This window comes from Pithys albifrons, chromosome 21, assembly GCF_047495875.1.
Source record: "Pithys albifrons albifrons isolate INPA30051 chromosome 21, PitAlb_v1, whole genome shotgun sequence".
In the NCBI taxonomy this organism is placed as follows: domain Eukaryota; kingdom Metazoa; phylum Chordata; class Aves; order Passeriformes; family Thamnophilidae; genus Pithys; species Pithys albifrons.
Genome location: NC_092478.1, coordinates 4,774,555 through 4,799,796, shown reverse-complemented (window position 1 = coordinate 4,799,796; position 25,242 = coordinate 4,774,555). Strand labels below are relative to the sequence as shown.

At 45.9% G+C, this 25,242-nt stretch overlaps 1 protein-coding gene across 1 annotated transcript; it reads left to right on the top strand.

Annotated features, from left to right (window-relative positions):
• The first annotated feature begins 279 nt into the window (after positions 1 to 279).
• UBE2G1 (ubiquitin conjugating enzyme E2 G1) lies at positions 280 to 25,134 on the top strand. The gene is made up of 6 exons (XM_071575369.1): positions 280 to 664; positions 15,164 to 15,266; positions 17,854 to 17,951; positions 19,029 to 19,207; positions 22,328 to 22,451; positions 24,500 to 25,134. The coding sequence occupies exons 1-5, from the start codon at positions 280 to 282 to the stop codon at positions 22,412 to 22,414; spliced, it is 852 nt and encodes a 283-aa protein (XP_071431470.1). The 3' UTR covers positions 22,415 to 22,451; positions 24,500 to 25,134.
• The last annotated feature ends 108 nt before the right edge of the window (positions 25,135 to 25,242 follow it).

Sequence of the window (25,242 nt, the reverse complement as noted above, 5' to 3'; positions counted from 1 at the left end):
AGAACAACCAGCCCAGGCAGGCCCACCCGGAGCAGGTGACACAGGGACTATCCAGGTGGGCTCAGGGTGTCTGCAGTGATGGAGACCCCACGGCCTCCCTGGGCAGCAGTTCCAGTGCTCTGCCATCCTCAGCGCAAAGAAGTTGCCCCTCACGTCGAGGTGCAACTTCTCACGACTTAGTTCCTTTCCACAGCCGTCCTTGGCGGGGCCATTCCATCCACCCCCTCACGGGACTGACCGCGCTGTGACACTGAGGGGGCCGAGCGCGACCTTCCCATCATGGCGCCCGCCTGGCACCGCCCGCGCGCCCCTCTCAAGATGGCGGCGCGGAAGGGCCGTGCGCGCCTGCGCGGGCGCGAGTGCGGTGCCATTGCTGTGGGGGCAGCGGCGGCGCGGAGGGCTCGGCGGAGCCGGAGCAGGAGCCGGAGCGGTTCGGGGCTCGGGGCACGGCCGCGCTGCCTGCCCGGGACCCCGCGTGCTGTGGCGGCCGGCGCCGAGCCAGACTCCCGGCGGGCGCGGAGCGGCCGGGCTGAGCGACGCTCGCCGCCGCCGCGTCTCGCAGCGCCAGGAGGAGCCGCGCCGTCCCCGGGGCTCCCTCCGCGGGCTGAGCGGGGGAGAATGACGGAGCTCCAGTCCGCCTTGCTACTGCGGAGACAACTAGCAGGTACCGGGCCGGCCTCGGAGGGCCATCGGCGGCCGGGCGGCCTCGGAGGGGCCGCGGTGGGGGAAGGAAGGGGCGGCCGGCGGGGTGTGTGTGAATCTGAGTGTGTGTGTGTGCGAGGGAAGGCGAGATTACGGCCCCCCCTCGCCGCCCGTGCCCAGCCGGCACAGCCGAGGGAACTAGGCCGAGCGGGGGAGGGGGAGCGGGGCCGGCGGCCGCTGCCAGGGGAGCCGGGGGAGGGGAGGGCGCGGAGCGGGGCCGGCCTGGCGGGGCAGCGGCCCCTCAACCCCGCGGTGGCACCGCTGCCGCTCGCCGGGCCCCGGCCCGACCCCGCCGGGCTCCCCCGGCGCTCCCCTCGCGGCCCCGGGGAGAAGGAAGGGGCGCGAGGCTCATCCCGCAGCGCGGGGGATGATGTTTGATGTTTGGGGGTCTCCGTGAGGGCCCGCAGAGGAAGGAGGGATTCCCCCCCGGTACTCGCAGCCCTTCCTGTGGGTACCCCCGGCCCGGCTGCCCCTCCAGCCCGTGCCCAGGGGGGAGGCCACTGCCCCCTTTGTTGGGAGGAGGAACGGCGGGGGCAGCACCGGGGGCAGAACACCGTGGGGCACAGCCAAGCACCGGAGGGGGGAGGGCAGAACACCGCGGGGCGGGGGGGATACAGCACCGGGGGCACCGCACCGAGGGGGGCATAATGCCAGGGGCAGAACACAGGGAGGGGCAGAATACCAGGGGCAGAACACTGCTGGGGGCAGAACTCCGAGCAGCAGCACCGCGATGGGGGTGGCGGGACCGCTGCGGGGGGACCCGCGGGCAGGGGCGGGGGGTCCGCCGGGGGCGAGAGGGCGGGCCGGGCGCGGGGAGGAGGAGCAGGGTACGGGGCCAGGCAGGGCCGGGGGTGCCCGCGGGGTGTCCGGCGGGCTCGGTGTCGCCGCGCCCCCTCCCTTTGTCCCCGGGCGGGCGGGCGGCCGAGCTGGCCCGGCCCGGCCCCGCCGAGGGGACCCGCATGCGCGGGGCCGCACAATGCGGCTCCTCCATGTGTGCGCTGCCACACTTAAAGGGGAACGAGCCGGCAGCGCTGCCTCCTTCCCTCCCTCTCGCCCTCCCCCACTCGCACATGGCCCCGCATCCTCCTCCCGCCGCGCCGCGGGCACCGCCAGCCCCTCCGGGAAACCCACAGAGCCGCCCGGCACCGTGGGAGAATCGGGTGGCCTTTCCCGGCCCTTACGTAAAAAAAAAAAAAAATTGCTTCATCCCCAGATAAGGAAATGTGTGCTAGGTGTACCTAAACTCGGGCAATTCCAGCGCTGGCTGGAGCTGGCGGAGCAGCCATACAAAGGGACGGGGTCACTGAGTGGCACAGGAATTCCTGGAGGAGGGTTTTGGCCTGAGACTTCGGTAATGTCGCTGAAAGCCTCGGGCTGGAAGGCAGCATTGTTAGTGAGGAGGTGAGGTTGCATAACCGGGTATAGCAAGCTGCATGATGTGTTTGTGCATCTCCAGCACTGTCTCCTGGTTTTAGTTGATGATCAGTTTGAGAAACCTCAGTATAGTTAATTAACAGCACAGGATGTTTTACCTTTTTAAGGTGGCACTCTTGAAAAAAAAGAAACCAACAAAACCCTCTCATACTGTGGCTAAAAATCTCATCCTGTGGCTGCATTCCTGAACATCTGCATGCACCTGTTAGTGCCTCAGTAACTGCTGGAGTTGTTGGTGACACTCAGTGAGGTGTCTGCATGCTCAGATAAGCTAAGAGTTTTAGGTATACATTTATTACAGGAGCTGAATGTGACATGAAGATTCTCTATACCATAAATTACCTGTTTAAGGAAGCAATAGTATAAAATAATTGCTTTCTAACTTGATAAAAACAAGCATTTGGTAACCTTGAATAGTTTTTCAGCTGACTGGAATTTTCCTTTTAACCAACTAGTTGTGCTTCATGAAAAAAGTTTGACATTTACCTGAAGTATCTTGATAGTAAGTGTTCAGCTTCTGTTGTGTAGTTTTTTTGACCTTGTGTAAGCACAAGCTGGTTGGAGATACAAGTAGACTTGTAGACTGCTAGATCTGGGGTCTGCCTTCTGTTAAACTTTCCACTCACTCTTTTCTGAAGGTTTCACATGTATTGGTAGAAACTGGTATGCGTTTCTGCCTGCCCCTATTACTAATTTGACAGTACTGACTCAAAGAGTGCAACCATCTGCTTGCACTATGCAGCTCTTGTGGGGCCTTTGTGTTTTAAGTAATGTTAGTGCCTTTGGTGTCCTTTTACATGTATTAAAAGAAAGTGAAACCGTATTAAAAGTGATTGTGAGTGTGCACAGTTAAGTCTGGTGAGTATTGAAGAGTCTTGAATGCTTCCCAAGTCCTGTGTGGAATAAGGACCTGGGAAGGAGAATAGTTTTTTCCATATGTGATAAGTAAGTGACATCTGACCTGAGCTGGCCCTGGACTGACCCTGGTTCTTCTGATGGCTGGGCTGCTTCAAGTCACAGTGCATGGGCTGAGCTTCGTGATCTTCCTTCCCAGCTGCTGAATGTCTTCTTCCAAGTCTGAGCTGCTCCAGTGTGTCCCTTTGTTTGCACCCACCCTCCTTAATCCACCTCAAACCAAAAATCAACATTGTGGCCTTTTTTGTCCTGCTGGGGTTGATGCCTCAGTGTTTCTGCTCCTTGCAACTTCTACCTGTGTCAGGTGTGGTGAGTCCTGGGTTGTACCCAGTGCTTGGGTTTTGGAGGACAGCAAACAGACAGTGGGTGGGAGTTACATGATCCAAATGAGTTTAAACTGCTCTAGATCACTTATTTGTCAAATTTGCATTATTGAAGCACAAGAGATCTGAAATTGGAGCTGTTAGACTTGGAGCAAGACATCCAAAGTGGAGGAAGGTTGAAGGGGGAATCTGAAACCCATGTAATGGTGGAGCAGTTGAGGAATATAAAAGTTCTCCAATTGTGAGGCCCTGGCTATCTCTTTTTAAATTTCAAGAGTTAAAAAGAATGGCAGGAGGAGGAGGGAATGTAAAACAGTCCTTCTCAGAGTGGTTCCCTTTGGTCTCCCATGTGCTTTGGTCCTTAATAAAGGCATTATAGGGAAAGGAGGTATTTTAATTCCTGAGCACTTTGTTAAACTGTAGGTCTGCTTGGTTGTCACTGAGACAAAACAATAGGTCTTGTCAAAACAGAGCCAAACCTTAAACATAACCCCAGTTTGCTCCAGTAAGTGTATGAAGACAGACTTCTATTTTTTTTCTGGAGCAAGCTGTTTGTATTGTAACTTGAGCAGGGAACTGGTACCAGAGCACCATATATACAACATGCTTGTCAGCTCCACTGGCATGTTCTGGATGCTGATAATGCTCTCAGAGAAGGGGCATTCAATGTCAGTCACAAAATACAACTTCAAGTTAGTTATGTTTTGTGTCTGTTTGGTTTGTTGGCTTTTTCTCTCCCAAATTCTGTGTGGCCTCACAGTGCCTTTGCTAATGAAATATTGAGCTGGATCACCAGCAAATTAGTGTAGTAGCTGTTTTTATATTGACACGTGCTTGCCCCCGTTTAGGCATAACAACAATTCAAGATAATCAGAACTTTGGGTAGTTTTTATTTGTTTTCTTTTTTGAAAGGAAGTTAAGGAAGTGGTGAGTGGGGATCTCTGGCTACCAAAGCCACTTAGAGGGGCAGTCTGGCTAGAGCTGAAGGATCAGGTATCTACAGATATCTGTGAAACTAAATGCTGTTCCTTCTTGAATCAACTTAATTGTAAGCTCTGGCAGCTTCTGGAAATACTTTAAAATGCCAACATATTTGTTCTTACCTTTTTTCTTTTTTTTTTTTAAAGGAGAAGGTCACTTTCTGGTTTGGTAATAATGTGAAATAGAAGCCATGACCTGTCCATTTCTTGCAGGCAAAGTGCAGGAAAAGCTAAGAGGCAAAAAAAGTGCTTCTGAACTTTGAAAAGTTCCCAGCAAGTATGTGGATTGGTGTAGCACTGGGTTAGCCGAGTTCAGCCCCCAGGGGAGGTGGGGGAGGATAAACTGTTCTTTTTACAGCCCCAAAACTTTATGCTGTTTAAAGAGAGTCAGGAGACAACCGAGTGTAAAACTTCTCTTCAGTCTCCAGAGCTGTCAAGCCCAAGGGTTTTGCAGACTGAGGTATTTCTCTGAATACTTTTATTTCATCTTTCTGCCAGATTCTTGCTGACACAGAGACTCTGGAGTGGGCAGACTTGTCTGGTTCACCCAGCAAGCTGGTGCAGGGAGGGCGCAGTGAAACGGGAGCGCAGTGGAACGAGAAGTGCGAGTTCTCTCTAACATAAACAGGGAGCACTGGAAACAGGAATAACCGTGCCCTTGTTGGCTGCACTTGTGTTGGGGTGGAAATAATCTCCAGCTTAGGATACAGAAAAAGCCACAGCAATATTGTTCTCAAACATAAGAAACATGGCATTGTTTCAGTTTAGAGTGTATACAGCTACTATTTCAAAGCAGAAATGTCTAATGAAAATTTAACAAGTTGGAAAACTGTATTAAATACTTAATGTGGCAGTTCAACAATTTTTGCTTTCTTATGTGGAAGAATCTTGCCATGTAACATTGAGCTAGTTGAATTTTTGGCAATTACATTGGATTTACTCTTTAACAAAATATATTTGTGTAGTGAGTTCTGAGGGAATTCTGGAGTTAAGATCACTTTATACATCAAAGCTGAGATGCATCTCTCTTGGGTGGCTGGGTGTATAAAACCCCCTTTGTTTACAGTTAACTACTGGCTTAAGAGTAGATTTGTCTCTTAAGATAATAATTTGAGGGGCACTGATCTGAAGTATTAATTTGGTGCTAGATTCCCTGTTAGCTCCTCTGGGGAGGCCAATAATATTCTGTATTATCCTGAATAATTAAGACTCCAAGATCCTGCACATCAGACTTAGTTATAAGTTGTAAAATCCCCCTGCAGATTTTTTTAAAAGGACTAATTCATATTTGTGATAACCATCAGTCGTGGTTGGTCTGATGTTTTTGGGGTGCTGAGGTGCAGCCTGTGTGTACCTCTCACCTTCACCCCCTGGCAGTGCAGGGCCCCCTTACAGCAGGTACCAATCCTGTTTCTTGTGAGGGTGTGTTGACAGAATCATCAAAGCTCCCTTGCTCAAGATGATTTTATAGAAAATGTCACTTCTGAAACACAGGCCCTGCTCAGACTGCAGTGACTGTAACAGCTCAAGCAGCCTGAATTTCCATTGTGAGTAATGAACAATGTGACTAGTGGCAAACTCTGCTAACTACACATGGATAGTTTTTCAAATGTTCCTGTTGCAGAAATCATCTCCCAGGGATGCTGGCAGTTTTGGAAAGTGAGGTTTAGCTACACCTCAGAGTGGAAGAGCTGGATGACTCAAGTGGTTGGTTGACCATGATGAAGCAATCACCTGCTTCATAAACTTACTATGGCTGTTTCTTCAAGGAGTCACAGCCAGTTGGGTCTGCCTGGGTCAGCTTGCTCATCGTGCAGGGAAAGAACTACACTTACCATAAATGATGAGTCCTTTCCTTCTCTGCTCCCCCCAAACAGGGCACTGGAAGTTACAGCAAAGTATGGACATCCCTGGCTCTTCCTTTTTTGTTAGAGAGCAGTGGAAAGGGAGAATGCTGCTGGAGATCCTGTGAAACAGGGAGCAAAATTAATACCATTTGAGGAAATACTTTCATTAGAAGAATTCTTGCTTTGTTGATAAGATTTTTATTTGGAGATATTAAATCACCCAAATCACACTAAGTTGTCTTGCCTTGTACTGATTCCAACTTACATGTTTAAAGAGTTATCTGCTGCAGAACTGCAAACTAAGGATTTGTTGACTTGCCATGATTTTTTTGTTTTGTTTAAGAGAAACAGATCTGGGATGAATCAAGTAGAGTGAAGGGTCTTCAGATTAAACCACAGGTTCTATTTGTATCTGGTTCTGCCTTGACTCTTCTGCGTCTCTTGGAGAGTTTTTGTAATGCAAGACAGACTTGGACCAGTAAGTGCATATTCAATTGAGGCAAAATTATTTGGACCCTTTTGTGGTTGGTACAAGTTGTCTTTTAGTTCCCCCCAAGCCCTGTGCCAAACAGTTTGAAAATAAGTCAACTTGGTAGGTAAAACTTGTTTGCCTCAAACAGGCATTCTGCAGAATTTTCTGCTTGCAGTGAGTTCAGTGCAGCCTCTGGTTCGATCTCAGATACACCGAGGACTAAAATGAGTGTGCAGAGTTGGGTGCCTGGAGAAAGAAGAGCAGGTGGCTTGGGTGAGGCAGAGGGCATGTGACTCCTGAAACTTGTGCTGTCTGCTTTGTGTTCCAGCATGTGGGAACAGAGTCAGGGTGACAGCTCACATGCAGGGCTGTGCTATCACCCTGCTGCACCTGCTCCGTGCTCGTGTGCAGGGGGTGGGATATCTGTCAGGAGCTGCTCTTGGGGAGATCTCTCACTTACAGTCTCTACTAGGCTTGAGCTCAGGCCACCCTCCAAGTGTAAAATGTTTGTATTTCCTGCTCTTTCCTGCTAGCAGGTCCAAGGCCTATCAGCTGGAGCAGAGATCAGATACCCAGACCGTGGAGGAACACTGAGTGTGGCAATCTCATTGAAATAGGGTTCCATAAAAATAACTGCCCTGCTGGGCAGGAGTGCTGGCAGTGCTTAGACAGGTTTAAAATAATAGTAAAGACTTTTTGATAGAAACCCTTTGTGGGGGTTTTCATGTGCAGTCTCTCTTGTGTGTGGTTTGTTAAGGGAAACCTGTTTCCATGCCATCACCACAACACCTGGTAGGCCAAGCTGGCTGATTTTTGAGCTGGCTGACACTTGGTGCTGATCTAGAAGATGCTGCTGCCAGGAGTCATTTAGAGAAATGTCTTCAAACAATTCTAAATAACAATGTAGCTCATGTTAGGTTATGCAAACCTGTTATTCATATTACAAGCAACACAGAAAACAAGCTGGAAAATTGTCCTTGACTTGCACAACAACTTATGCACATGACAGGGAAGGCTGAACTCCTCACGTCTGCCCGTGGCACTGTTGCCCCAGAGGCTTTCTGGTGGATTTCCAGGGGTGGTCTGTTCCTGTCTGTAATCCACACATGTCCCAGAGCTCTTGGCTCTGGGCAGCTGTGCTGTTTCATGACCAGTGGATGTATCTCTGCTCAAAAGATACTTGGATGGAGGTTTTTTGTAGCTTTAGTCTGTTGGTAATTTGCAAATAGCTGTTAATTAACTTCTCCTGTCCACTCAACTACATTAATGGCACTGAGGATGGCACCTGTCCTGCCAAATTCTAGCACTTGGGCACAGTAGACTTCTGAAGCTTGTAGTCTCCTTTGTAGGTGAGAGAAATAAGTGCATGTAGAGTGTGATTCATCTGACCTGTTTTTGACATCTGCCTTGGGATGAGATAATTATGGAGTCTCAGGAACTACTTATCCTGGTCAGATCTCTATTAGATGCTGCTGAGAGTGACCCCTCTCAAATAGACAGATGAGGTGCACATGGAATACTTGTCTGACTCTGCAGAGTGGGAACAGGCATCAGGCACCGAGGGCAGAGTGAAGGTGGCATTTCTGTTACACTGAGGAGGAGGGATGGACGTGGCTCTGCTGCAGTTGACTCTTTATGGGCAAAGCACTGCGTGTTCCCTGGTGAGGGATTTGCTTCCTTTCAGATGTGGACTTCAGAATCAGGATTCTTCCAGGCATTTTTAACTATCCATCCTCTTCCCTTCCTCATTCCACTTCCCCTCAAAATTCAGACCTTGCTGGGAATGGTTTTGTTGTGGTTTTTTAAGAGGCTTATTTAACCTGTGTTTTAACCTTGGTGGTGTAACTGGGCTGGATTCTGGTCTGATGGGACACAGCATGATTCTGGCAGTCTGGTCAAAGAGGGCTCTTCAGGAAACATTTTATCTCAATTTCTACCAAAATTATGTGACTGATACTAATTTGACATGTGTTTCTGAAGTTACTGCTGAGAGCCTTAATTCTGGAAGCATAACTTTGGAAACTTTAAACACCACTATGGAATTCAGAGGTTTTCAGCAATAGTTTTTCTATTTCCAGTGATTTGGACAAGAAAGTAACTTGACCACCACCTTTGAGAGAAAAGGCTTGTGAGCTTAGTAGGCACAACGTGCTCCACAGTTAAGTTACTGAGTTCAGACATTTGCTTAATGGCAAAGGCATCAGGAGAGAGGGAAACGGCCCTTCCCTCTCTGTTTGGAAAGTGTGGGATGTTGGAAAAGGGCTGGTTAGGGGGTGTGTACATAGAAGGGTCCATGTATAAAGAGTGTTCCAGAAAGAGAATGTCTCAAAATAAGTCATTGCTATTCCTGCCTGTCTTTAGGACTCTCAGGTGAAACAGTGTGTGGGAACAGATCGTGGGGTGGGTAAACTCAGCAGCCAGGTCAGCTCAGCACTTGGGTATCTGTGCCCTAATTGAGAGTGTCAGAGCTGATTTTGAGACCTTGAGCTGATGTAGATACCTGAAGGTGTTTTGACAGTGTCTACTGGTGTCCTCCTCCATGGGCTGCTGTGATTATGGCGAACTCCTGGAGAACCAAGGCAGTACCAAAGACCTGGAAGCTCCTGGCTGATGTGTTAAGACTCAGTTTTCAGCTAAATAGCTAACCTGAACTTCAGTTGTCTGTCTTCAGGTGTGCCATGATGCCTGTGAACATGAGCTACAGAACACACAGAATCAAGAAACTCAATTTTTAGCCTAATTCTAGAATAATGTGACACCTTACTCATGAAAAAATTCTAATCTCTACTAAAAGTGCTCTGGTACCTTAATCCTCAGACCTGTAGTGCCAGTTCCAGGAGCTTCTGCCAGTTCACTTTGGGCTGGTGCTGCTGTCCACTTGTTTGCAAAGCTGAGCTGTGGTCATGGCTAGGAAATAAAATCAAAAATCAAACAAGAAACTCCCAACCTTGTCCTCTGTCCTTCCAAAACGTTCTTCACTGTGCAAATCCATGGAAGACTTTACAGGGATAGCTGAGGAGATGGCAAGGAGAGCAGCACAGAAGGCTGTGTGACTACTGAGATGCAACTTGCCTGTTAATGCTAATTGTGTAACCTCCCTACAAATTCTCTGAGTTGAGGGGAGAATTCAACTTGTAGAAGTCTGAAATGCTGCCCTTATTAAAGAGAGGTGAGATGTGGAGCACTGGAAATTAATTGCCAGGCTAAAGTTCAGGGTCAAATGTAAAGCTGCTACTGCACTGGCTGGTACAATCTTCTATTAGGACATGTTTGTCTTTACTGTTTGTCTCCCTACAAAATAATTTCTATGTCCTTCTGAGACTGAAACTGCTCTGCCTTAATTGCTGTTGCATTTGTCACTCCCACCGTGGCTATCAGGAGTGTGTGCATATTTTATGCTACATTTTGTCTGAACTTCTTGGATAAGGTTGTGGAGCAAGACAGAACACGATGAAAGCAGATAATAGGAGAGCTTGGGGAATCCATCTGTGCAGGGAGATCGTGTTACTGTATCATCTCAGCCCTGGTGCTCTGGAATCAGGAATACAGCTGGGTCTGCAGGCAGCAAAATCCTGGAAGTCATAACTGACCTCAGTTAAGTAGAACTATGTGAAAATCACAGTTTGGGGTAGAGGCAAGAAGAGTCTTAGAGGGATTTTCAGGCTGAAGACTTACTAGAAGCTCCTGGGCTAATGCTGAGCCTCACTAAAGGCAACCAAGACAAATCCAAGCCTAATGTACAGCAGATAGAAAGTGCTGCTGTGGCCTCCTTGTTCTGGGAGCTGTGTAAGCCAGCTGGGTGATTTCTCCAGGAGCCTTAGCCAGGACTTGGGCTGCCTGGTAGAATCACAGAATCAATTGGGTTGGAAAAGATCTCCGAGATTGTCAAGTCCAACCCTTGGTCCAACTCCAGTCCCTTTACCAGGTCATGGCACTCAGTGCCACGGCCAATCTCAATTTAAAAACCTCTAGGGATGGAGAATCCACCCCCTCTCTGGGCAGCCCATTCCTATGCCTGAGCACTCTCTCTGCAAAGAATTTTTTTCTGATCTCCAACTTCAATTTCCCCTGGCAGAGCTGGTCTCTGATTTTGTGTCGTACTCAATCCACTGTCTGCATAAAACTTACTAAACTGACTAAAACTTTTATTAAAGGGACTGCTATAAAAATAACATAGAAACTTACATTTTTGAAAGCTTTGTACTGTAATGTAGCTTAAAATACCCCTGAGTGTTCTGGGCAGTGGCTGGCTGGGTGAGACCTCAGGCTGACAAGTTTGGATGCCGGTCATAGCTGCTCCCTGGAGCCAGGGGCTCGTTCTGCTTAGTCATTTCTGTTGCTGTGCCCTGGGATTGGTGAAGGTCTCCTGGCTTATGTAAAGGCAGTTTTAGAGAGTGTGGGAACATCAGTAGCTTGATGGAAACTGAACACTGAAACTGGAAGCGCAGCTCGTGGTGCTGTGTTGGCTCAAATTTAATGCAGTGGGAACTCAGTTCTGCTTCAGTCAGAGCTGAAGGGACAGTGTTGTGGGGCAGCTCATGTGGGAGGGGAGCCAGGGGACCTTAAAGTCTCTTCAGGACTTAAACAACTCTGTTGGATTATGAGCCTTTAGTCTTCCTCTCTTCCCAAATCAGCTATTGGATTTAATCCCAAGTTCAGGACTGGGATTAAAGGAACTGAATGTCTAATTTTTAAGCAGACACAGGATTCTGTTCCCGGTCTGTTGGTGCTTGGCAGCTGTCCAGGGGTGTGCTGCTTTGGCTGTCAGCTGCTGCTTGGTCTGCAAAGGGCTCTACCTGAAACTGCCTCCAGACTGAGAAGAAGAATTTATTTTTGTTCTGGGTAGAAAAATGTCTATTTTATTAAACAATTGGAAATGCAGAAAGTACTGGTAAAAATGCTAAACCACAAAATGTAATATATACTAGTAGCAAGTAAATGGCAAGCACTTAGGCATGGACTTGATGGAAATGTGTTAATATATTTAAAAAGTGCAGCATATAATTGGCTAAGCAAGAAATCTCTAAGAAAAACTCTTGAAAAAATAACGTGGAGTGATCCAGTTCCCTTTAGGTGTCTGGCTCCTGCTTTCCTGGGACCTGTAGGGCAGCTCTTCAGCAGCCCTTTGGAGAGGACCTGCACCAAGAGCTTGTTCCCCCTCTCCCTGCCTGGAGGAAGGAATTGAATCCTTTGCTTTGTGAAACACATTCACCATCTGTGTGTTTGTCTGGGACAGCCCCTGTTCAGGCTGTGAGGAGTTAAGTGGCTGGGAGGGACTGACAGACACAGGGAGCAGGTGCTGCTGCTCCTGAGTGCAGGAGGTTCCTCTGTCCCTGCCTGGCACCAGCCCCGTGTCACTGAGCAGTGTGTGTGTCACTGAGCAGTGTGTGTGTCACTGAGCAGTGTGTGTGTCCCTGTCTTGCCATCACTGCCTATCTGGGATTTTGGGGCATGGATGTCACCGAGTGTGAGTCTCAGCTGGTGCAGAGATGGGCAAGAGAGAGGTGGTGCTGCCAGTGGAGTTTTCTGATGTGCAGCACTGACTATATCCAGGGAAAAAAACAAAACCAAACAAACTCCTGCCTTGTTGGCAGGTTTTAATGAGTACCAGCTCTTGGCTGCCCATGGTCAAGCAGCCAAGGATGATGTTTTCATGTCCCAGTGCAAAACTTTCCTGAGACTTCCTTTTTTGTCTGCTACAAGCCCTGATGTTTAATTTAGCACAAATAATATGGATGGAAAAGCGCATTTTTCACTTGCCTGTGGTAACTGTAAATGCCTCTCCTGGAGAAGGTGTGTGAGCTCACGGCCATGCTTTCACCTCAGTATTTCTGCAGGCAGCAGCTGTTTGAACTGTGTTTGTGTTGCTGCCATGGAAGGAAAATAACCTTTTCCCAAGCAGAGTCTGATGCCACCTCCTTTAAAAGCAGTAATGTGGTCATTTGCTTTACAGACACCCACAAAGCAAACTTCTTGAACTGGAGAGTTTTATTAATGACCGTCCCTTTCACACAGTTTACAGATTTTCTGTATTAAGAGTTGGCAACAGCAAATTATTCCTTCTCTCTTGCACAGTCCTGGGTATCAGTCAGAGTGTAAGAGCTGCCTTTCTTCAGGAATAAATACATAAAAAATGTTTCAAACTACTTAAGGATAAAGTTATTTGAAGCTGAGAGAGATATAAAAAGAAATTGAAATAGTGTGAATTAAGAATTACAAAAGAAAATGTGTATGTTGGAATGCTTGAGAACAGCATGGCATATTTAACTAGAGTAGAATGCTGAATTTCTTCAGTCTTAGCTTCAGGCTTAAAGTTTTTGTCACTGAGAAGTGATAACTTGCAAACAGTAAATAAGTTAAACATGAGCAGCTTGAATCAGAGCTGTTTACACAGAACTTGGCATAAATCCTTTTCTCTCTGTGGAAGGGCAGAAATGAGGGGACTTGTGTTTCACAGGACTGAAATCTGGTATTGGCACTTTCTGTTGACTTCTGTAGTTGTTAAGTTGGATATTTATAATACCTGAAAGGACAATGGGAGTGTCCTGAGCAGAGATTGCTGGTTTTGCACAAGCAATAATTAATTTTTTTAAATTAAATCCTGCATGACAAAGGTTATACTCAACTACTAACGTGATGGAACTTTTAATATCCCATGCTGAAGGAATGTCTTTAGTAAGGGCTGCTGAAGTTCTCACTTCATGTGAGACACTTACCTGTCCATCTGCCCCTTCCACCTCAGACTAAAGACTTAGTCCAGCTGTTAGTGCAGCTGTTTCCACAGCATTTCATGGATGCCGAGTGTGAGCAGAGATTTGCCTGGTAGGGGCCTGGCTGTGCTGCACTTTTGGGTTGGGAGCTCTCATTGTGGTTTCAGAGCCTGTGGTACCACCTTTTCTTTCAGGCATTGTCTGGAAAATCCTAGTTTGGTTCAGTACCCAGGTCTTTGTGCTGCACCCTGGGGAGTGGGCTGGTGGTTGCCCTCACCTATTGACTGAAGTGCCTCTGAGCAGCTCCCAGGAAAACCCCCTGCAATGCATTTCTTGGATTTTAGCATTGAGTCATCTTGGTGGATAAATTTGGCTCTGAATTGCCAATGACCAAAGTTGGTGTTCTGCTCTCTGCTCCTCAGGGCTTTGGTCCTCCTTGTGAACTGAGCACTTGGTTCTCCTGTGTGGACAAGACTGTGTGGGGCTGGAATTGATTCTTCTTGGTTTTTTAAGGCTGCTTTAAATAATTCAGAACTTAACTGGCCAACAGGGACTGGAGACTTGCAGAGGCAGATCAGTGTGGCATTGAGTGGCCTTTTCTCCATAGAAGTGTGAGGTTCTCACTTGCTGAAGCTCCTCTGTGGGTACCCAAGGACATTCTGAGGCCTCTGAGCTTGAGCCTGTAACGCTGAGAGATCTCACAAAGTACAACCATTGGGTTTACAGAGTGGGAATATGCAGATGAACTGGGCTGTGGGACAGAATAACGAGGGCTGGGTAATGCAATTGTGAGACAAAATATCACCGATTTAATTTGGAAATTACTGACTAGTTGAAGGAATAACTTTGTTTTTCACCTTCTCCTTTCCTAAATACCCAACTTTCATCAGGACTTTCTGTATACTCTTGGAAATGCTGTATGAAGGCTTTCAGTTTAGCATCAATATGGCATTTAAAGTAATTTTTTTTTTTACCTGAAGTTGTCAGTTAATAGATGTTCTCCCCATCCCAACTGGACTTCAGGCAGAACTCAGAACTCCTCTGAGGTGTTTCATTCCAGATGTTACATTTGGTTTTTTCCTGGAGCAGGCAGAAAGCAGAAGCTCAGTGGAGTCTTCATCTGGGTCTGCCCATGCCTGGTTCCAGATGAGCCTCTGTCTGGCAGTAGCTTTATGAAGTAGCCTCTACACTTATAATCCTGTATTGCTTATCACTGGTGGATAAAACTGTGAAACAAAAGGGAAAAAAAATAAAAAAACCACAAACCCTGAACAGCATAGCAGCTTATCTTCTGTGTTCTCTTCTAGTAGTTCAGAATACAGTAAATCATTGTCTCCAGAAGTCACTGGGACAGGTCTCAAATGCTTTCAGATTCTGGGAAAAAAATCCTTGAAGGAAAGTAGGATGTAACTTTTAAATGAAAACAAAGTGACTTTGATCTTCTGTTAACATTTTCTAGAGGTAAAGATGGACTTCAGTTTAAGCTGTCTTGGGGTTCTTGTAAACCAGTAGCAAACCTGTTTCCTGACTTACACACTGTTGGTATCTGGTGTAGGGACCGTGTCCCAGAGCTGTGAGTCACTCTGTGCCTCTGCTCCTGCTGTGCTGGGGGATGTGGGGCCAGGCCTGGGCTCTGTGGGGGCTGAGGGAGCTCCCCCGGCCCCTGAGGAAGCGCCTTCAGTGTCACAGGGGGGTTTGGTCACCTACAGAGGCATGAGCAAAACCAGCAATGCATTTCACAGACACCTGAAGTCACTCTGAAATTCTTTTTCCTACACAGAGCTCAACAAAAATCCAGTGGAAGGCTTTTCAGCGGGCTTAATAGATGACAATGATCTTTATCGATGGGAAGTCCTTATTATTGGTCCTCCAGATACACTATAGTAAGTACTGATTCTTTACAGAAACTTAAGTGAACTCGGCTTTACTAGTTCTAGTTTGGTCTAAGTGAGTAGAAGGTAACTAAAATCTTGGTGCTAAGTTAGGTAATGGTTTTTTGCCAGCAAAATACCTGTAAATAGCTGGGTTTCCTATGTAGGAGTTCTAAACTGCTTTGGTCCCCTGGGGAAAGGCAACACTGATCCCTTTGTTCTTGTAGAGAAAAGAGAAGGAAAAGGTGTCCTCAGAGGCAGCTGCTGTTTCCTTTCACATGTAGGAAAGGCAGATAAAATGCACTCTGCTGTTTCTGCTGGGGGGCTGCAGTTCAGCTGACAGGACAGAGTTAAACCATTGCAACTTCATGCTGGTTGATATCGGGAATATTCACACGGGATGGAGTTGGGGGAACCTGCAGGAGTCCATGGAGTTGGCCTGGAGTCCTGTCAGTTTGAGATGGGAGGACTTAGGAGTGTGACCCGGGGTACTTTGGGGTGATCATCCACTCCAGTTCCTGGGAAAGGGTTCTGTGCCCAGGAGAGGTCTGTTTAAAGTGTGCTCTTAAAGAGGAACTCTGTTCTCCTTCATTAAGCTTTGGCAGGGGTAAATTACTGGTACAAGAAGCCCAGTGACATTTCCTTGAGGTCAGTTTTGGTCCCAGCATGAAGTTGTGTATCTCTGTCTCAGCCTTCTGTATACTTAAGCCCAGTAATCAAATTGCTTTGCTTTTCCTCAAGCTCAGAACACTGTGATTCTCACATCTTGCCTGAGATAATTTCTCCCAGCTTCTGTTGGCCTTTTCTGAACAGGCTTCTGGTGTTTCTGTTACATTCTCGTGGCTGTTTTATAAATTCAGTAAAGAAATGGGGCTTCTAATTGAACATAATCTTAGGTGTTAAAATTGCATTAGGGTTTTTTTCCTCCTCTTTAATGAGTTGCTGAGCTTTTTTTGAGGCTTTTCAGATAAGAAGCTGTCTTCTGTTCCAGTCCTCAGCAGCTGCTTTTCAGGACAGTGTTACACTGAATCCTTCCTCCCTGGGATGATGTTTGATAGTTTAACTTAACCAGGTGGTTCAAACTTTTCAAACTCTCATTCCTGGTCCCACTTTATTTTCTCTGAGTTTACTTTAAAGGAGTTTGGACTCAGTGCATTATTCTGCTGACAGAAACCCTTTTATCAGGAATATTGCTAGAAATGGCCCTGATCTCCCTTAACTGACAGCTGGACTTGATTATCTTATTGCCAATGTATGTCCGGTTTAAGAGCTGTATTTATCTGCAGCTGAGGATGCCCTGCAGCCAGGGATGCCCTGCAGCCTTGTGGCTCTGCTGCTTTAGAAAGGGAAAGAAGGACCTTTTCACTTTGAAAGAAAGGATTTAACTGGTTTGGGGCTATCAGCAAATGTGATCTGCCTCTCTCCTTTGTCTTGCCTGTGAGAGATGTTAAAATAGCCCGGGATTCTGGAATTCTTGCCCTTCCCAGGATGAAGGATTATTTGGAAACTGCCTGTCTTTTCTAAAACTTGTGAGAAATGAGTGCTATGCTTTCAGAACCCCTCAGCTGCTTCCAGAGCCAAGTCACTCAGATCTAGTGATTTTTGGGGATTGGTTTTATTTTTATTTTTGTGAGACACTTCCTATAATTGCACATCCTTGTTAGTGGTGGTAAAACATGTTATTTTCCCAGGAGCCTGTGGGCTTTGGAGACTGGCTCTTACTACTTCAAAAAAAAACTGCACTGCAGTTTTCTACACCAGTTCTTTTGTCTGTGTGGCTGCTGAGGAGCAGCTCGTCCCACTGCACATCTCCTGCCACCTTCTCTGCACTTCTTGTAATTTCTGCATTTGCAACTTCAGATTCTGTTACAAACTTCAATTACAAGAAATGACAGTAACAGGGCAAGCAAATGTTGTAGTATTTACCTTAGCAAAGTAAAGCTTTCCATGTGACACAGGCCCTTCACATTTTTCAAAAGGGACTATTCCTGTAACTCCACATAAAACTGGGTGTCTCTTCTTTATTGTTGTTTTCCAGTTGAGTGGGTGGCTGTAATGCAGAACCAGCTCCCTGTCATGTCAGAGTCCTTTACCTTAGTGCTGAAAAGGTGGCATTGGAAGCTTTTTTTTTACATTTACTGCTGTAGCAACAGCTCTAAAGCTTTCTGTAATTGTTCACTGCTGCAGACTGATCACACTAAATTGGGTCTAAAGGAAAAAAGTGGGTGTCAGTTGGGCTGTGCTTGAGAAGGGCAGTTATTGGCAATGTTTTTTTTCCTGTTAATAAATGTGCTGGGAGGAAAAATGTAAGTTGTGATTCCAAATGGTGAATTCCTTGGCAGGTTTTTTTTAGTGGTTTTTCCCCTCTGGAACATCATCCTAGTTCTAAAAAAGATAGTGTTGGGGAACTGGCAGTGTCTTGTGAAAGGATCTTCTCAATCTAAAGCTCTTTGCATTGCATATGGAAGTGTTGGTGCTGTTAATTACCAACATGTTCAGTTGTGTGAGGGGTAAACTTAGAGCTCTTGATACATCAGAAAGTTCCAGTCTGCAGCTTAAGCTTACAAGAAACTCTACTAAGATATTTTTGATTCCCCAGTGAAGGTGGTGTTTTCAAGGCTCATCTTACTTTTCCAAAAGACTACCCACTGAGGCCGCCAAAAATGAAATTCATCACAGAAATCTGGCATCCGAATGGTAAGAAATGTCAAAGTTTCAACTTCTTTTTTGCAGTTAAGAACTAAAATGCAGTGAATACAAATGGATAAATTTTTGTTCATGTTAGAAATATGAAACTCTGCTTTTATTTTGCCATCTTCTCTTAATAAAGAAGTAATAACCATGGCAGAGGTTTTAATAGGGCTGCTCTGAGAGCATAAAATACTCCTGAAGCATTTTCAGAAGCTGTTGAGAGCAGCTTCTTGCATTCTTGGTAACTGTTCAGGGATCTTTTTTTTCCTTAATTTTTTTCCTAAGTGCAAAATTCTGGTCTGAGGAGAAGCTTGACTTTTATAACTGCCCTTTGTTATAGCTTCAAGTATTTCATGGTGGTATTACTGACTTGGCAGATCAGTATAGAGGGCCCAAGGTTGTCCTCTGGTGAAGCATGAAAGGAAATCACAGCATCTTTTAGTCCCTCCAAAGGAGACTCCTCCTAAGGTTTCATGTACCTGTGGACACCTGGAGGACATAGATGGGAAGGTAAAATAAAATGCAGGATGGTTGTACTGAGAAGGAGAAATGCTCTTGAGCCACAGAAACTGGATGCTGAAAACTGGGAGGAGACCAGCACAATGTTCCCATCATAAGGAACAGAGGATATTTTGATGCTGTGGCAATTTCAGCTCTGGAAATATCAGAGTACTTGTCAGGCACTTTCTAATTCCAGCAGTTTAAATCATATTTCAATATGTTCCAGCAATATCTGGAGGATGCTGTTGCTGTGGAAAAAAGGTCACACTCACACTCTAGTTTGCTGAACTGAACAGAAAAAGCTGTAGGGGAAGCCTGTCTAAATAAATAGACTAGAAAGCTGCAGCAGGAGGTTAGAATGGAGTTCTTCCTCCCCCTGTGCCCTCTCTGCCAGAAGTCCAGGGATACTCAGCCTTCCACCAGGCCCTGTTTGTTACAGTTTGAGTTCTGCAACAGTTAATTACTTTCCTTTTTCATGAAGTGCCCCCCTAAGGTGTCTCAGCCTGGCTGCAGTGAGCTGAGCACTCCAGGAGGTGCAGGGCTGTCGGTCACCACTCCAACCTGCCTTGTTGTGTTTTGTAGTGGACAAGAACGGCGATGTCTGCATTTCAATCCTTCACGAGCCCGGGGAAGACAAATATGGCTATGAGAAACCCGAGGAACGCTGGCTCCCCATTCACACAGTGGAAACTATAATGATTAGTGTTATTTCTATGCTGGCAGATCCCAATGGTGATTCTCCTGCTAATGTTGACGCCGCGGTAAGACTTTGCTTGGACTGCAACTGTCTTCGATGTAGAAGCCTTGCAATGCAGCTTTGTTTCTAGTTTGAGTACAGAAACTTTGGGGGAGCCTTTTATATTGCAGGCTAGGGCTGCCTTTTTGCTGGGAAAAGCAGGGATGTTGTCAAACAGAATTGCTGGTTAGCCCTGGGGAGTTCCCTGCACCTCTTTACGTTGGGTTTCCTGTCTCATGGATTGGAGCTGTGTAGGTCTGTGCTCTGAGAATGCACTTGAAAGCTTCACTGGGCACGTGGCCTCCAGCTCTAGGGGAAGGGTTGTCCCAGACCAGACTCGCTAAAAGGGAGGAAAATGGTCTGATTGATAGTCAAAGACTGGGGTGAACCTGCAGTTGTGAGGCCCAAGTGTTTGGTGCAGTGCAGTGTCCCTGGAGCACGGCCTGTGCTCTGTGGGTGTATCAGCACAGCCATCAGCTCTCCAGAAGAGCTGCCTTCAGAGCAGAGTAACAATTAGGCTCCTAACTGTGGTGGGAAGGGGAAAAAAGTCTCAGTTCTAGGAGGGTATAGGGAAACAGACCTCAGGCCCCAATCATCTCAGACACACCAACATGATTTCCTTGGGATCACCCTGGAATTGCAGTTCAGTAGTGACCAATGAGTGCTGTCCTCTCACAAAAGAGAAGTTCTAGGCCCTTTAACTGTGGGAGTGAGGAAAAGGGAGATGGGATTTGGAAGGTGCAGCTTTCCAGAGGAATGTTAACCTGCTCTGTCAGCCCAGCTGTACCTTCCCCAAGTGGGTGGGAGCTCAGTAGTTTCCTGGAGCCTTCAATTTGCTATGTAGTATTTCCAAAGGTAGTTGAGTTCTGCTGAAAAATCATCCTGGGAACAGACTCATGTGGAACAAATTTAATGGGGAGAAAACAAAGCTGTAGTGAACAATTCCTCATTTAGCATTTTTTGAGTGTTGGACCTCCCCTTCTTGTGTCATGTTACTGGTGGAAACAGATACCAGGAGACATGGACACTGTGCTGGCAAACATGAGAGCCCTGGGAGGAGCAGGTTATTGATGAGATGCTGAAGTGCAGTTGGAATCCCTGAGTTCAGCCTCATGCATGTTGAATGTGCCTGAGCTCAGCCTGGAGAAAGATGTGCCTTGAGCTGTGCTTGTCACCTCCTGACACCACAGGCCTTTTTGTTGTGCCCCACTCTGACAACTACCTCAGGAGTGATTTCTTGTTTAATTATTTTTTTCTTGTTACCTCAGAAAAGTTAGATACAAAACTATCAATTGATTTTACCTAAACCTGAGGGCAAAGGTTGAAAGTGAAACCAGCATTTTCTAGCCCAGCTTAAGAACAAAAACCTAAATCCAACTCTGGCTATGAAGACAATAGAGGCATCACTTTGGATACTAGAAACTGGTTTTCTGCCTGTGTTATTAGATGTTTCAAGGGACTTTGAATGTGCTGCTTGAGCAGCTTGGCATCTCCTGCTGGATTGTAGATCTCTTCATATGAACCAGAACATACTCCTCAGGGTAATGAAGAATCAGCAGCTCCTGTGTTTACTGCAGCAATAAAATTTGGCAGTTACTAAAAGTTACTTTGTCTGCTGTCATTAATTTCTAGTTTTAAATGAATCTGGAGAATGAGGTGTTAGAGGCAGTTCAGAGCACTGTAGGAACAGGGGATGTACCTGTTTCCTGGAAAAACGAACTGTGCATGTTGGAATAGTGTCTCTTGGAACAGGAGCCTGAATAGGTATTTTAAAAAGCAAATAGAACAGTTCATGACCTAATATAACATTTTTGTAGATGTAGCTGTCAAATTGGAAGCTTCACTTGCTGTTCAAGTCTGAGCACTTACCTCATAGAACTACAAATATAAAAAGTAGAAACAAAAACTGAAGCTCTTGAGCTCAGAGGGCACAAATTGAATGCTTTTCTTGGCCTTAAGCCATCTTGTGTAAGCTGTCCTGTGTCCCAGTCCAAGGACCCAAATGCTTGCTGCATGAATTGCTGAAAAAGAACAAATTAATTAGTGGCCTTATTTGTGCTTTCACTGGGAAGTTGAGATATGTTGGGCTTCCCAGTGTAGTTATTGACCAAGTGAGCTTGGAGGTGATAAGTGTTAAGATGGGCCAGTTATCCTCATTTTTTCTCACTACAGCCTTCAAGTAGGGGGTGAAAAGGTGGTGTGTGTTAGGCTGCATCAGGTAGAACAGTGTGGGGTTTTAACCCCTTCCCTCACCCCTGCAGGAAGAATATACTGCTCATATCAGGGACTAAGAACTGTGGAACTTCATGAAATAAGAGGTTCTTTGTGTTTTCCCACCCAGCACGTCAGTCTTAACCACAGCACGTGATGCTCCTGTGCTTTCATCCGAGCTCATCGTGAGCCTGGCACAAAAAAAGAGCAGTCTGGCTGCACTTGCTCCTGTAGGGTTTGTGCTACCTTGATGTGCATCTCTGGGTTCAGACCTGCCTCTTACCTCTCTTCCTGTTCATCTTTATCTTTGCTCTTCATCTGTGCAGTCTGAGATCAGATCTCTGTCCCAGAGAGCAGCCCGTGGGTGAGCTGAGTGTTCTGTTCAGGTCTTTCTCACAGAGCCAGGATCTTGCAGCCATGTCTAACCAGGAGGGGTTTGCTTTCTGAGGACACTGCTGTGCCTCTTCTGAACGCTGTGACACGTGTGATTCTGTCCTGGTGAGACTGAGAGGGAGTTGAAACTGTCTAAAATAAAATCTGAGTTAACTGCTGGCTCCACAGTACCTTTTTCAGTTAAAGACATTATCTCTAACCCATAACAGCAGCTTGTGGGCTGCAGTTTGAGTTTGCTGCAACTTGGCAGGCTGAAGTAAATAGATTTTTATTGTAGGCACCAGTTTAGTCCTGGAGAATGTATAAAATTCAAGAGGAAAAAGCTACATCCTCACTGTCTTGTGAGCAGCTGGCACAGAAACCCAGAGCAAGCTTTCAAAAGTCCTGGATTCGGAGGTTTTCAGTGACAGCTCAGTGATTGTAAGCACGTTTAGGTGGTGGATGGATGGCTAATGTCTGAAAACATAAACCACCAAGAGGCTTCCTAGAGCTTGTGGGTTGTTGTAGGACTGACATCTCAAAGCTGTCTATTCAATTACAGAAAGAATGGAGAGAAGACAGAAATGGAGAATTTAAAAGAAAAGTTGCCCGCTGTGTAAGAAAAAGCCAAGAAACTGCTTTTGAGTGACACTTATTCAGCAGATAGTAGCTTCACTTTTTTCAGGGTAAGTATCCTCCTCAAGACAAGTCAGTTACCTGAGCTGAGGTTTTTCTGCCTGAGTGTTGCTGAATTATTTTTTCCCCCTCAAAAGCAAAAAGAAAACCCAACCCTTTCTTCTCCCTGGAGCTCTTTGGCTGTTTGCAGTGCTAAAGACTAAAAGAATTAAGTGCAGTTGACAGCCCCTTCTGCCAAAATTGGGGAACTTCTCTTGTACTCTTGCACTGACGCTGTTCAGAAGTTGAACTTCTCTTTATCAGAATTCATCCTGCCTTATTAATAGTGCTCAGAGGTTACTGGAGCTGTAATGGAAGGGGGTAATAATTCTTTCATGTTCATTATTGTGAAGAACACTTGCTAGAATCTTAGAAAGCATCTTAAAAGTCTTGCTGTCTCAGGAGTTGCAGTTTGTCTGGCAGATGTTGGCCTGTTGCATGTAGGTTTTAAGTGAGGCTTCAGTGTGGTTGTTTGGAACCATTTAGAAGGGTTTGCTTCATTGCCTGTGGGGATGTTAGTAGAAAGTGTACTGGCACATCAGAAAGGATCAAGTAGAGATATTAACCATCAATAATATCAAGAAAGGTGATGTTCTTTTCAGCAGCTCAAAAAAAATCCCAACATTTTGCTGAGGAAGGCTTGGGAATAGCTTGACAAACAGCTGTGTCTGCTTGGGAACTGAACTGTGGTGTTATCTGAGAGCACAGACAAGTTTTGACCTGAGAGCAGCTGACATGATACTTGCATTTTATGCCACCCTGTTAGAGAGTTCTGACTCAAGGTACTTACTCTAATTTGCAAAATCATGTCTCAGTTTTAATGGGATTTTTTTTGTTAATAATCTCTTGTAGAAAGCGCTGTATTAAAACATGACCCTTAAATCCCTGGCCTTTGGTCATTTTATCTTGAGTATGCCAAGGAAAGACTTCCTCCATGAGCTAATAATTTCCCACTCTCACTTTTCAAAGCAAAACAAACCTTCATATTGAAGCTGCCTTTTCTTAATGGTTGGTTTGGCAAAGAAAAATTTGGCTGGAGAAGCCCAAATCCATATTCATTGGTTATCTGCAGCATATATAACTCAGAGGGGCAGAAGTAAGGCATTGTGTGTAGTTCAGAGGGGTGGTGCTGACTGGAAAACCAGAAAAGCTTATTAAATTCTTTGGCTAGTTAGTTTTTTTTTTCACTGTGGTTGTACAGGAGATAGTTCCTTTCTTACCCTTTTGTAAGTACTGGGGGTTGGGGGAAAGCTCCAGCTGTGACAAACTCGTACTGCAGAACTCTCTTCTCTGCAGAAATGCTTTGATGGAACTTTCTGCACTAGAGATAAAGCATGAAAAATGCTCAATATTGATCAAAAGACTAAGCAAAGGAACGGAATGTCTTGTACAACTGCCTATAACTGGAGTGTAAGAGTTGCTAATGCAGCTGACTTTTTTTTTCCTGTCTTGGAGAAAGGGAGTAACTGTGAGTAACACTCCAGAGTATCCTTAGCTGACCTCAGCTCTGTTGCCATGTTGAACTTGGCCATAGTGAAACAATGCTCGTGACAAATATTTCAAGTAATGCTGTGTTGCTTTTTTGGAAGGCAAAAGCTTTTCTAGGTCCTGGTGGCTGCTCCCAAGTGAGGGGTGGGCAGGGAGCTGGGTGAGGAGGGGCTGGCAGAGCTGATTCCAGGCGGTGCAGCCTCACTGGGGGCTGTGGTGTCACCAAGTACCCCTGGGCCACTTTGTCCCCACCAGCCACAGTCAGGGATGCCCAGAGCTCTCAGTGCAGGCCCTGGGTGTGAGCAGTGACACCGGGACACGCTGTGCCCTTAAGCAGCAACGTGAGTAACAGGAGCCTGACAGTGGTAGCTGAGCTTGGACACACAGTGTGCTGAACTAACTCCATCTTTCTCAGGTGATGGGTTTGGATTTAACCATCTTCTCTTCAGAGGTATGTAAAGTTCTTAAACAAGGCACAGTTATATTCTTGAGCTTGAAACACTAATTAACACCTTGAAGGTACCTGAGGTTGATGAGGGGTTTTATTTTAATCCCTGTGATTTCTTTGCAGGTCTCCAGTTGAGAAACATGGCACTGTTTTTTTTCCTGCACTCTACCCACCTATTGCTGGACTTCTGTTGTTACAAGTTGGCAAACACTGGCTGGAACTGGGCTGCAATAAAACATGCCAGTTATCAATGCTGACAAGAGCCTAACAAGTGCCAACACAAGATGATTAAGCATTTTGAAATCTAATGAACTGCTTTAACCTTCAGGAAGAATTGTAAAGATGTGTACATAGCACAACATGATCCGGATAATATATATACTGTTCATGTACATCCACAAATACACATTGTACCAAATAATGCTGTCAGTAGTTAGGAATAGAATTGTGTAAATTCTAAAGATTTTAGCAGGTTTTTTCTCTCCCTATTCATTGTTTCCTATGAGTTTAAAAAACCAAACAACAACTTGTGAAGCATGTCAAACTAAAACCAATTAGGAAAAAGTTGTTTTTTTGGTTTTGTTTTTTTTTTCCTCCCACTTTAATTTTCCTTTGACCCACTGAGGCTTAATTAAAATTTCTTGCTTATTAAAGTTTAGTATCTCTTTTTTTTTTGTTTTTGGAAATGTGCTCCCTTTTATTTCCCCCATCAGAACTTAAAATTTTCCTAATTAAACCCTGAAAGGATTTGCTATCAATTACTTGTGTCTTCTTTTATGATGACCTTTGTAGTCTCAAAGGTGCTTTATTTTTTTTTCCTTCCCACCCCTTTTTTAAACCCAGTTACTCCTCCTTCTTGAATTGGG